The 12,855-nt window shown below is 42.8% G+C and overlaps 1 protein-coding gene across 2 annotated transcripts in view; it reads right to left on the bottom strand.

The window, feature by feature from the left end:
* Window positions 1–12,855, bottom strand: part of jag2b (jagged canonical Notch ligand 2b) — a 44,081-nt gene that overhangs the window by 30,444 nt on the left and 782 nt on the right. For both annotated transcript variants that reach the window (XM_041958152.1, XM_041958153.1), the window contains exon 2: window positions 12,344–12,664. In XM_041958152.1, coding sequence (XP_041814086.1) covers window positions 12,344–12,664 — 321 coding nt within the window. The remainder of the gene's footprint in view (window positions 1–12,343; window positions 12,665–12,855) is intronic.

Genomic DNA, 12,855 nt, shown 5'->3' with positions numbered 1-12,855 from the left:
ATCTCTCTGAGCTTATCCTAGCACAAAGTAAATCTTAACAATATGAAACAGGAAAACAAATCACCTTTGAAAGGATGGAACCACTGAACGTTTGTCAGTTTTAGCTTGACTAAATGACATCAATTAACTTCTTGTCAACTAGTCTTTTTAGCTCGTCGGCGGGACTACGACCAGTGTGCTTTCCCCAAGTAAAAACAACAGCTAAACATCATCCCATTGGCAGAAGTGTTTGTTACCTTATGCCAGAGCATCAAACCTGGTAGAATAAGTATGCAAACCTGTATCAATCGGCTTCTATGGTGTTTATTTTGAATGAAACCTAGACAATGAGTGAAGGCCAATTGCAAATCAATATTCATTTACACTACTACTACTACTACTACTACTACTACATGTGTGGTTGAGAGAGAGCAGGTTACAGACTGTATAACAGTCATATCTCTGCTGGGTAGGGAGGTGGGGGGCTGCGAGTTCTGCACACAAATTGCTTGCCAGAGTCATGTGCCAAGAGATGTCGCACTGAAGGCAAGGCATTTGGCTGGCTGGTGTATACCGGCTGTGCACACACACGCACGGCCCATTGAGCATGCTGCTACTATGCCAACAGGGTCATTACCCATGCACTTCCAATACAACAAACCCCTCCCCTCCTGGCGCTAATTAGCCAGCATGATCCGAGAATATGCAACACGTAGACCAAACAGCAACACATGCACATTTGCATAGAAAAGCTAAATGACTCCACATGCAAACCACAGATATGTCAGATTTGTCACCAAGCAACTTACTGTTCAAGCTGCCAAGAAAAGAATATGGTTGATTCATCAGAGCTATGACGATTAATCACTTAGTTGTCAACCATAAAATTATCAACTTTGTTAGTGATCGATTAATCGATTTGAGTAATTTCTTAGAAAAAAGTCAAATTTCTCTGATTCCAGCTCAATTTTAAAAACTACATTAAACCAAGCTGAATTTCTTGCATGCTTCAAAATCGAATCGTTTTTCAAAACTTAATAAGGACAGATTGCTACCATATCAAAAATTGAGGGTTTTTATTCTTATCCGAATGATACCATTCCTGCAAGCCTGGCAATCACAATCCAATTGTGCCACAATACCTTTTAGACTCTTATATCTTCATCACCACGTGCCAAGAAACATCTGACAAACAACTTAAAGGTTTCAAACAATCAGATTAAAGCTCAATTCTCGTAGACTTGCAATATCTGTCACATACTTCCTCAGGTGTTAATTTGCCTGAAGAAGTCTAAGAGCTACTAGAGCAATAGAAATGCTTCAGAAACATTAACAGGCTAATTCCTGATGCAAAGCAACAGGGCGCCTGACTGGAGAGCAATACAGCACCGCCTCCAGCCGAGCGCCATTATCATTTCAAACAGGTTCAACAGTACAGTGACAATTTAACTGCCCATGTAATGACATGCTTTAATTACCCCCACAAGGAGCCTCTAGCACCTGCACACCATTCATTTAACAAGAGGCAGGGGACGCGGCGGGCCACAGCAACACGCACATACAGTGTATTCAAACAGACGGATCAATCCACATGCATGCAGAGACACACCACTCGCACCTACACGTCTGTTGTGCATGTAATAGTTGGACAGCATGTGTTGACAGCAGCACCTGTGAATGCTGCCTCACGCAATACTAGAGTCTAGAACTGATGTTTCAACTCATTTATCCTCATACACCAAAAACAACAATTGAGTGGGAGGAAATAGTTTGACAAAAGTGGACATGATTGTAGGTGTGTTGCATTGTCATTGTTGTTTTCCTCTTTCAGACAACATGTGAATAACTGTTGTGATTCAGCATCAGTTGGGGATCCACATGAATACAGATAACAAAAATAAACATCTCAGGCTACCCTCCAACCCTCTTCAGCACTTGTTACTGTGTCAAATAATATAAACTTCAAATTATGCTGTTAAAATACTACAAGTGGAATAAACTTGCTCACTGTTGGCAAATCAAATAGACAACTATGCAATCAAGCAATTTTCCATAGTGTTGTAAGAACACTTGCAGACTAGTGCCAAGCCACAGCATGCAAACTTGAAATTATGCTCTGCAGGCTCCCAGTCTTCTCAGCCCATGCAACAATTAATATAGCGATGATTTACAGATGTTAACAAGTCAAATGTACAGCAGCGCCTTTGAAGACTGTACTCAATCTACATTTTGTAGTTTTGCCGAACCCCACTGTGTTGCCAGCATTCATTCGGGTGTGCTGCAACACAGCTAAATGACAAAGTCATCAACGGGACATTTTCAAAGAAGCCTTTTCTACTTGTGTTGTTAATGAGAAAAAAAACAGCAATTTCTGTTCTACAGAAATAACAAGCACAATGTTGCAGGACACACAGGTTAAAAGTTTCAACCACTGCTTTAGTCAGCAAGTAACTGATGAAAATGTTGTGGTCATTGGATGTGTTGGATGATGAAGGGTCAGCCTACATTCACTGTAGGCAAAGACACATTGCGCTGGTACATGGTTATAGGTACAGTAGCTGAACAGCATCACTTTGGCCTGAGATAGTGCAGACACAAACATACTATAAAACCTCCTCAAGTGTCACGAGTTCATGCTACTCAGGGCAGCATACTTCTGAATGCAGCCACAAGAACCCGCAGTATCAGAAGAAAAAGACTTGAATGCTGAATGTTGTCTAAAGACGATGGGGTGCCAGAGCCATTTAGAATGACCACAATCAACGGCATCAATAATCTAAACGACTATAGCCAACAATTAAGAAACATCATTAGAACATATTGTACGTTCATCATGGAAAAATGTCCACCTACCTCGCAACACCTCCCCACAACGTCCACATGATCTGGATGTAGGTGCAATACATTTCTCTATCCATGACTGCTCAAAACCAATTTGAATGTTGTCAACAAATCAAAAACTGTTGAAGCCACTTCACATGACAGGCTACTCACAATGCAGTGGTTTAAACTGTGGTATACCAAAGAGGCACCAACCTGAACAAGAATAATGAGAGGATTTTTAAACAGTGTGACCACAGGATGCATCTCTTCCAATTCCTGATGGCTCCACTTAAACGATAGGCGACCAGAAGTCACCATTATTATTACGGACTGGTAAGGCGCACACTAACGAGATATGAAGAAATCCAGGTTCTGCAAAGGTTGACTTTGTTCACAACTGTTGATATAAGTGAACTTCTGGATAAAGTTTGGACTGGCAGCTTTGCAACTTAACTAGGTAAGGAGGACAGTACCGGAGGGAAACTGGTCGCATTTTGGCACAGGCAGAATTATGTCCAAAATTAGTAGAAAGTCACTGAAACAGCTAATGCATACAGCATCACAGACAGCCCAAATTATCTGAATAAAGGCAAACGTTAAAATAGAATTTAAAATTAGGATGAATATTGGTGATAGCTGAAGCAAGCAAGGAAGTTATGAGAAACAAAACAGCTGATTCCGAACAGATTCTTCAACGTTAGTGGGTCAAAACATCCTCATCTCGCCAAGTAGGAAAACTACCTTTTAATTTATGGATCCTAAAAGTACCCAATGGTACATGCTGTACCTTCTGTGAAATCACAGAACGAACAAAACAAAGTGTTCTCAGAGGAAATCCCTGCTGCCTCCTTCCCGGCACCACAACACAGCTCCATTTAATATTAAGAACGTAGCCAGAGTCAGATGGTCAGATTGAGTTCAGTGCACACGGGCTTCCACAGGGCAGCTGTCCAGATCACACAGTCAATACTACACTGCATCTTTGTTGATGAGCAACGCAACAACACAGATGTCTGTCAGACTCGTAAACTCCGACGACAGGCAACAGTACGTAAGATTTCTAAGACACAGAATGTGCAGTGTCTGAGGGGGAAGGCCTTGCTGGGAAGAAATCAGGGCACGGGGTTAAGGCGACGGTGAAGGCGCGAGAAGAGAGCCACCGACTGTACACACCGGAGAACGTGAGAGGGAACGAGCTCACAGTTTTACATCGCTTTTAATTATTGATGCTTGCAAGAAAGAGCATAACACACCATTTTGAATGAATCCTGTGCTCTTTGCAGAAATCTGACCTGAAATGGTTATTAAATGCATTAGGATGAATCAAATGCATTGCTCTGAGCACATGCAGTCCTGAAATGATGCTGCGAGCAATAATACCCTGCAGAAAGTGTTAATTTCTCAAGGGATTAAGAAGCCAAAATATCACCACAAATAATACACAATAAATAATTCCAATATGGTGGCATTCAATTAAAAAGGTAATTCTAGGAATTTGGAACCATGAGTGCTGCTAAAAAATAGTACGTGTTTCATGCAAAATGTGGTGAGTTATTGACCTAGATGGAAAAAAAATCTAAAATCTAAAGAAAAATAAAAAATCATAAGCATAACTGTACTATTGGAAAAGTACAGACGGATTTCATGCAGTCTTTGTGGATGAAGCATCAGCTTTTTGATTCAAACAGGACGAGTGGGCTGGACATTAAAGCCACTTAGTGATAAAACATTAAAATGAATTCTCACACTAAACACATCATAAAGCTTCTTTGAAGCTTGCAGAGTCCCTTTAAGACACAGACCCTTCTCCTTGGTGGCAATACTGGAGAGTTTGGACAAAAAGAAATTTTTACTTGCTAAAAGAGAGAAACTTGAACTCACAAGGTGTATGCTTGTATTTTTCTGTTCAATGATGAAAACAGACACTCTGTGAGTGGAACATTTGAACAAATTGGTCAGTCTTACTGTCTACTCTATTAGAAATAATAAATAAACTGAAGAAAACTTTTTACACAGCAAACCTTCTTTGCAGCACATACAAAGACAACATGGTGAAACTGTACACTAAATCTGTGTGTGTGTGTGTGTGTGTGTGTGTGTGTGTGTGTGTGTGTGTGTGTGTGTGTGTGTGTAATTGCAACCTTGAAATCCAAATATTAGACCCTAAAAACCACCTTTGAGAAGAAGGGGGGAAAAAAGCTGTCATTTCTGCCTGTCTTGCTAATTGCACAATCAATACAGAGCTGAATCACAGGTGAGACTGTGTGTGTGTGTGCCTCCATGCACCAGCCCTGGGACCAGAAGAGGAAGGATGGGGGAGGGAGTCACGGAAACGAAAGATAATTGTTTACTAGAGGCCTATGTAGCTGTCTCCTAGCAACAGCTCTGACGAGCTCCGCATCAGGTGTGGCTAACCATGGCAGCCGACGTTAGCCTTTGGCTCTGTGAGTGTCTGTGTGTGTGTGTGTGCATCCAAAATATAGCTAAGCGTGGTCTCAGAGAGGAGAGAGGGAGGGTGGGAGATATAAAGTATGTGTGCAGAGTCAAAGCCTCTGTCCTACTTCTTACTAATACTGAACACCACAGTGGATCTGGAAGTGTCCCAGTCCTGATTTTCCCCCCTCACATGCAGCTCAGATCTTGTTTTCTCATCTCTCGAAGCGCAAGTGTGAGTGTGGAAGACGACGAGAAAGAACAATGAAAGGAAATCAAGACAGCTGACTTGATATTTGTGGAGATTCCAAAGCGGAGTAAAATCAAACCCCACGAAAACGAGCTTAAAACCTATTGTTGATGATCCTTTGTTCAAGTTGCAAGTTGTTCAAAGTTGGCACAGAATGTGGATTTTAATACTGGAATGTACTGTAAATTAACTGGAATGATGAAAACACATATGATAGTGGGGACACTAGTACATTTTTGGGGGTGCAAACAAATTCAGTGGTAGAATAGTGTATTATTTATATAGTATTTTGGAAATCCAAACACTTTTACAAGAAACCAGGATGTTTTTTCCTATTTGTAAATGTATAGGAAGACAATAATCCAAAAGGGCCGATTTCAGAACCTTTCATACACGTGAATTTTCCTGTGCTAAATGCTTGATTTTCAGAAAGCATCTATTACTCCTTCCCCTGTCCCACACTTAAAGATGTTGGAATCAGGGCAGCGTTCGTCAGTTTTTGCCTCTTTCCCACACCAACAATCACGCACACCACATGCAGCAATTGGCCAGCTGTGCAACATCAGGACTGTCTGGAGGAGAGACTGAAAGTGTGCTCCTTTATCCTGATCGGGGACCACCTCCCAGATCAGGGCGGGAACGTCTATAAGCGGTGTTGCCTTCAAAAGTCGGCCAACAACACCTCATACCAACCAGCTCATTTCAAGCTCACCGATACGTAAGCAATGAATGCCAATGAGTATTGTGTTGCAGTATCTTCTGTTAAGACAACTCTGCAGACTTTTGCAGAAGTAAAACAGATCTGACCTTGATTTACAAGTAAGTCAAGTATCTGTCATTGACTAACGTCTAAGAGAGGGAAAAGACATGCCGAACTACGCGTGACACTAGCACCAATAAAGCATGACAGCAACACCCATGTGCGTTTGACGTGGACCGAGCACCGAGCCAAAAACATTCAGATCGTTTGGGTTTGTTCCAAGAAAACCAGTCTTCAGCAGGTCGGTGCAGATAAACACGTTGGTTGAACGTGAATGAATACCTCTGCTACTACTGAGATGATCAGGAGGAACCATCCCAGATACACTCCAGAGGCTTGGTGTTATTTTTACAGGGATTTACAGCTTTAAACTGTCTCTACCGTCAAAAATATTCACGCTTCTATGGATAGAATTAAGTTTCCTGGTGAGGTTGGTGGCTGTTGCAGATCGACTGCAGGTCTGGCTAACTGCGTGCATCTATTTACTAGCTGAGGGAGGTCTGATACATATCCGAGTTCAGAGCAGATACAGTTACAGGCAGGCTCACATCAAACGGACGTCCGGCTGGTGTAGCTGGGGGGCGGGGATGGAGAGAGAGCCACAGAAATTTCACCGGCAATTTCATTAGCGATCAAATGGAAGTAAGACGTGTCTCCCTCCCTCCCTTCCGCCCTCTCCTGAAGTGCTCACGCAGCACAACAAAATGGAAACTCAATCAGGCCTTAACCTGGTCAGCTGACTGCTGCACCATGTTAATGTTATAGAGGTACAGCGTGCTCCACATACCAATGACACTGTCTGATAACTTACATCTGCTCATTTTCTTTCTTTCAGAGAGTTAGATAAGAGGTTTGACACCAGCCTCATCTTTTGTGCATTAGCTACAGAGCCAGGAGGTGACTAGCCTAGCTTAGCATAAATTTGCTCATTAGCACGTCAGAGCTTGTTTGTTTAAACCAAAGCCACACAAACAGAAATGTAAAAACAATAATTTGTGTTTATAGAGTTATGGACTGTCACTCATTTTCGTGATAAACAGTACCTGCCGGCAGTCTCAGTCTCGCGGGGACGTTGCTAGGCAACCAGCACAGCTGTCATCAACAGTTAAACCACTTTCGCTCCTTCTAAAACCACAACTAGTTTTTCTATTTCTGTTTATGTAGTGATTGAGCAAATAAGATTTGTGAGCCTTAGAGGTGATGTAGGCTTGTTGTTTCTTTAGCTATGCCAATGCTGGTTAGCATAGATTTAGCTTAGCTTTAATTCATAGCAACACAAACAGAAATGTAAAAACAACAATTTGTGGTCTAAGGGGGGATTTATGCGCCGTCACTGCCTCCTGATGAACAACCACAAACTATCTATCGGTAGGCCATGTTGACAGCGACGTTGCCAGGCAACCAGAAGATTGGTGTCAGTTGCAACGTTTAGCTCCTAAAACCACAACTTGTTCTAATATTTCTGTTTATGTAGAGATTGAGAATACAAGAAACACATACATACTAATGATGTTCCTATCAGTCTCAGCTGTACTTTTGTATATAGTGCTAGTTAGCACATGCTAGCTAAGCTAGGATGGTGAACACACCTGCTAAACATCTGCACGTTAGCACGGTCTTTGTGATCATGTTAGCATGTTGATGTTAGCCATGCAGGTCTGCTAGCAACCCGTAGACTCTTAGAGAGAGCCAGGTGACCTGTCTTCTCCTCATTTCTGGTCTTTCTGCTAAACCAGGCTAACCAGATCCTGGCTCCAGCTCTGTACAGACGTGACACTGGTATTCATTGTTTCATGTCAATCTAAGACAGAAAGTAAATAGCTTTATTTACTTTTCTAAAGTATGAGCTTTTAAGTCACAACAAAGGTCAAAATGTGGCCCGCAACAGGACCAGGTAGGCCTGTTTTTTGGCCTGTCGGACCACAGGAAATGCCTTCTGCTACGCTGTCCCTCGCAGAAGCAAGACTCTAAGCCAAAGCAGTTGCTAATCGCTTGCTGCTCCTCTCCTGGCCAGGTAAGAGTAAGGAGTCAGCAGTCAATGGTGGTATAAAACAGAGCAGTCAATACGTGAATCATCACAGTCACAAGAGGCTCTTGAGCATGCAGTTATAAAAGTGTACAAAAAGTATTAGGCTGCTGGTCCATTAGCATGGCAGATTAGCTGCAGACAGATACACACACGAACACTCATGGTAAAAAGCATGCAAAGTAGTAACCATGTTTGTTTCATGAGGCGAATGCTCCAGCTTCAGAAGTTTATTCCAACCACAACGACACCCTAACAAAAGACTAAAAACCCACAAGAGGAGAAAGCAGAGGCAGCGTGCATTTACTGTAAATTCAAGCCTGGAGGGAACACTGAGTGTAGGCTGAGCTCTGAGGTGGCAGCAGCATCAATACTCAGCCTCTTTACTGGCACGCCGGCAAGACGAGCCAGAGCAGGAGAATCGCTGGAAGACTTCCTACGAATGAATAAGCATCATGCAATCTGAGTAAAATCAGCCATTAGCGGCTGCATCACACCAGCGTGATGATAAATGGGCCGAGAGGAGAAGAGGCTACGGTGTCTCAGTGTCTTCGCAGGAAATTAAGCCTTTACCAGAAACGCAGGATGAGTTTCGCTGTCTGAGCCCGACTGCGCTACACTGGAACGGAAGAAGAAAAGTGCTCAGAGAATTGGCTTAAGTGCCAATTCAGAAAATTAAATGGCATCGCAGGGTATGGTTATAACTCAGGATCTCAAGGTCAATTTGAAAAATCACAGTTTTGTGGGAAAAATATTTAATATAATTGCTTGCACACTCACATAGCCAAGATTGTGCCGTGATACTTGCATGCTTGCAAAATGTCTAAATATGGGATTGTGGACCACAACCTGTATTCATGTAGCCCAGATAAGGAAAAGGGCACGTCATGCAGCTTAACACTAACATTTAAGGAGCGAAAAGAGATGTAATATTCCAGTAACATCCTGCACTGTTTCACTTTCAGATGGTTTCAGAAGCTGGGTTCAGGATGACAGAAGAGTCCAGCCCTCATTGGTTTCCATGGGGCTTAAAATGGGCAGTTGGCCAGATGACACAGCCAATAGTACACTGCATCTTTGTTTCTTCAGGGAGGAAAGCGACAACGCCACAGCAAGTGACCCCGCAGGCTTGTTGTGACATCTGGCACTGGAATAGTGCACCGTTATCAGCCTGGACCACTTAACAGAGAGACAACACAGCAGAATATCCCTCTTCACCTCTGCCTCGAGGTGTCAGTCAATGAGACAGACAAGAGGCTACGAGTGCTTCATATTCTGTGTGATGATGAATGTTATTTCGGTTTATGTGACGGTTTATATACGTGTAGCTTCAGGGTTAGCCCAGGTGGAAAACATTGCCCCTGACCCACCTTCCCAACTGATGGTCCAAACAAAAACAGCCTCCTCGTTAAATATATGGCCTTTACAGTGTGAAATCGCACCTTTGCCATTTTCCCCTGAGGCTTAAAAATGTTAGCAAAAGCAGCTGCTAATTCACTAAAGGTGGGCCGCCTCTGCTATAAACTGCTGCGAGAAACCCTGAAATCGTTAAAATACACAAAGACGACCGATCAAACGTGACACATTTGACAGAAAAGACCAGGAAACACGCCACGTTTTCAGGAGAACGGTACGACCAATCAGCAGCTCAACTTAAAATTTTTTCTCTCTAAAATGGAACTGCATGCAGGTGATGTACTGATTATTTTATCAATTAATCAATTATTTATTTGGTTGTTTGGAGTAGAAATGTCCATCAAAGGTTCCAAGATGCCTTGTTTACTAGCATAGAAGACAAAGTTAACCAGAAAATATTCCCATTTGAGCTTGAACTGGTGATTTTTTTGGCCATTTTTACGTCAAGGATTACATTAATCTTCTGTTGATCACCCAACCTAGGGCTGCAATTATCAATATCTGTTATTCTGATGCTTGTTTTCTTAATTATCTGATCATTTGGTCAAAAATAAAAAACAAAAATACATTAAAAAAACGGTCAGAAAATGATGAACAACGTAAATTTCTCACAGTAAACTGCCTAAAACCCAGCATGATGTCTTCAGATGTTTTGTTTTGTTCAACCAACGGCCCAAAACCTAAAAATATTCAGTTCACATGTGATAAAGTAGCAAAGTGCTACAACTAAAAAGCCAGAAAAAGAAAATAATGAGCATTTTTGCTTTAGAGAAATATTAAAATGTTCGATCAATTATGAAAATAGTTAATTTCATTTCAACTTCAACATACAAAGTAAGATAGCGTGCACAGTGCAGTTCCTTTGGTCGCCTACAAAACCACCACTACATTAAAAATCTGAACATGAATCAACAGAACAATGGCTCTAAAACACTACATTACATTCTCCAAAGAACTTTACAACTTTAAAACAGGTTCACTCAAACTGCGCCAGGGCTCGTTCTTGGGATTCTTTTAACTTCGTGCACACCTTACTCGCATGCCTAATCCATCAACTATCACTCATCTGCAGTCAGACGAGCTTAATTGCCCTGGAGGGGCCACCAGGGGCCACCTGGCACCCACAGCAGGAGAGGAAGCCATGGGGTGCAGAGGGGGGGAAGAGAGGTGTCAAAATGAGGCAGCGTCAGGCACCGAAGCACCGCCCGGAGGCATCGCTCACTTCAGCTGAACACATTATTTCACTCTCAGAGCGCTATGTCACTCATTCATCAATATAATAGAGAATTAATTGGAGCATCCATCCAACATATGCAAAGCAGGCTGCACCTGCAAATACAGTACGTGCCATTCTCGTACATCACACCAGACTCCCTTGACAATTTGGCAGTTTAAAGTCGCCTTGCGTAAAAGCAAAAGTTAGATACCTCACAGATGTGGAAGCTTTTCGAAACTACCTCTAATCAACACAAACCACTTTTCTATGTTAGATTGGCTTTTGCTTTGCCTGGTATTTCCCCAATCATCCAGCAAAACTGGCAGCAGCATTCAATGTGGACCAATCCATTTCCACTTGATGGATTGTGTTATGATGAAATTACATTTAAACACCCTTATGAATCAGCAAAACGCCATGTTCTGAAGGAAAGCTTTGCTATGACCGTTCTCCATACGATAAGTGACAGAGTTCCCCCTCCAGGGTCTGCGTATCAAAGCATTTCACCCATGCTAATCACTCTATCGTGGCCTTGGCAGGTGCAAGCCTGGAACAGAGCCAACCCTCATATATCAGGGCAACTTTAAAAGATGACCCAGATGACACCGCGAACCACTGTAGCTGCAATCGGATCCTTGTGAAGCATGTAATCAGTTAGCCGTGATGTGTGTCAATTCTCAAAAGGACAGGATGCTGCACAGAAGCCCCGTTTAATGAGGTCCACCTCCTCTGCAAAGGCAGACATGTGACCCAAAAACTTCACCAAATCCTTAATGGTTTACGGGACATTTGCCATCAGTGTGATCCATTGAGCTGCAGTTCAAAGTGGATAAAATTTCTACTTCTTTCATGTGTAGAGCTGCAGAGTTTTCTGCTCAGGAAGATGGTTGTGATTAGAACAGCAATGGTTAGTCAATCAGAAAATTGACGAGTGACTACTTAATAATCGATTAACCGTTTAAGAAATTTGCTGGTTGTGAGGATTTGCTGCTTTTCTTGATCTTGCATGGCAGTAAATCTAACTATTTTGTCGATTTTGGACAGTGGGTCAGACAAAACCAGGCATCTGACGACTAGGATTATTGTGATGGGTATGTTCCACTGTTTTCTCGTGTTTTATAGACCAAATAATCAGCACATTAATTGATAGTAGTTAGTCGCAGCCCTTGTTTGCAATGACAGAAAAAAAAAAAACTTGTTCTGAACATTTTTCCAGATAAGCTCTGCTGTCATGCAGCTGATGTATGCAGAACAGGAGAGTGGCACCAAACCTTTCACAAACGCTTTTGTGATGTCTTCCCTCAGGCATGTGTCGTGCATCAACAACTTTACATTAAATTGCCCAAATTCTAAACGGGGTTTGGTGTTGTGCCGTCTCCATTCAAGTAGGTGTCAGGAAACACTTTTGCAGCCTTAACTGGAGCAAGAAATCACACTCACCGGCCAGGCGAACTGAAAGGGGATCAATATCTTGCCAGCGTCGTCGACTTTGTTCGCGTTATTCTTGGCGCTCTTAAAAGAAAACATATTTCCACCGAGAACTTGCGTAGATCCAGCTCCGAACGTGCAGGTCCCGCTGGTGGTGACCTCCATCTGGTACTCCTTCAGGCAGATTTTGAAGTAGGTGTCGCACTCGTCGCGGGTGCAGCGCAGGTCCTGGGAGCTCCTGGAGCCGTCGCAGCACTCCCCGTCCGCCAGCTCGCCGTTTACATTCTCCACGGAGATCAGCTGCAGCTCGAAATAGCCGGTTGACTGGGACACCTGGGAGCAACATTTTAAAAAAAGACCAAAATTACACATGTGGGCCTTTTGCGAACAGGCTGCAGCGTGGTGCGGGTCGCTCACGTCGGTGCGTAAAGGGGACCAAGCAGCGCCTGGCTCAGGTCAAATCATCATGACGCTTATGCAGCTTGGTCGGGTAAGTTATCACAAATTGATTTGTTGCACGATGA

This window comes from Chelmon rostratus, chromosome 18 (genome assembly GCF_017976325.1).
Source record: "Chelmon rostratus isolate fCheRos1 chromosome 18, fCheRos1.pri, whole genome shotgun sequence".
NCBI lineage: Eukaryota > Metazoa > Chordata > Actinopteri > Chaetodontiformes > Chaetodontidae > Chelmon > Chelmon rostratus.
Note: the sequence above shows the minus strand (reverse complement) of the source record. Positions and strands in the feature narration are given on the sequence as shown.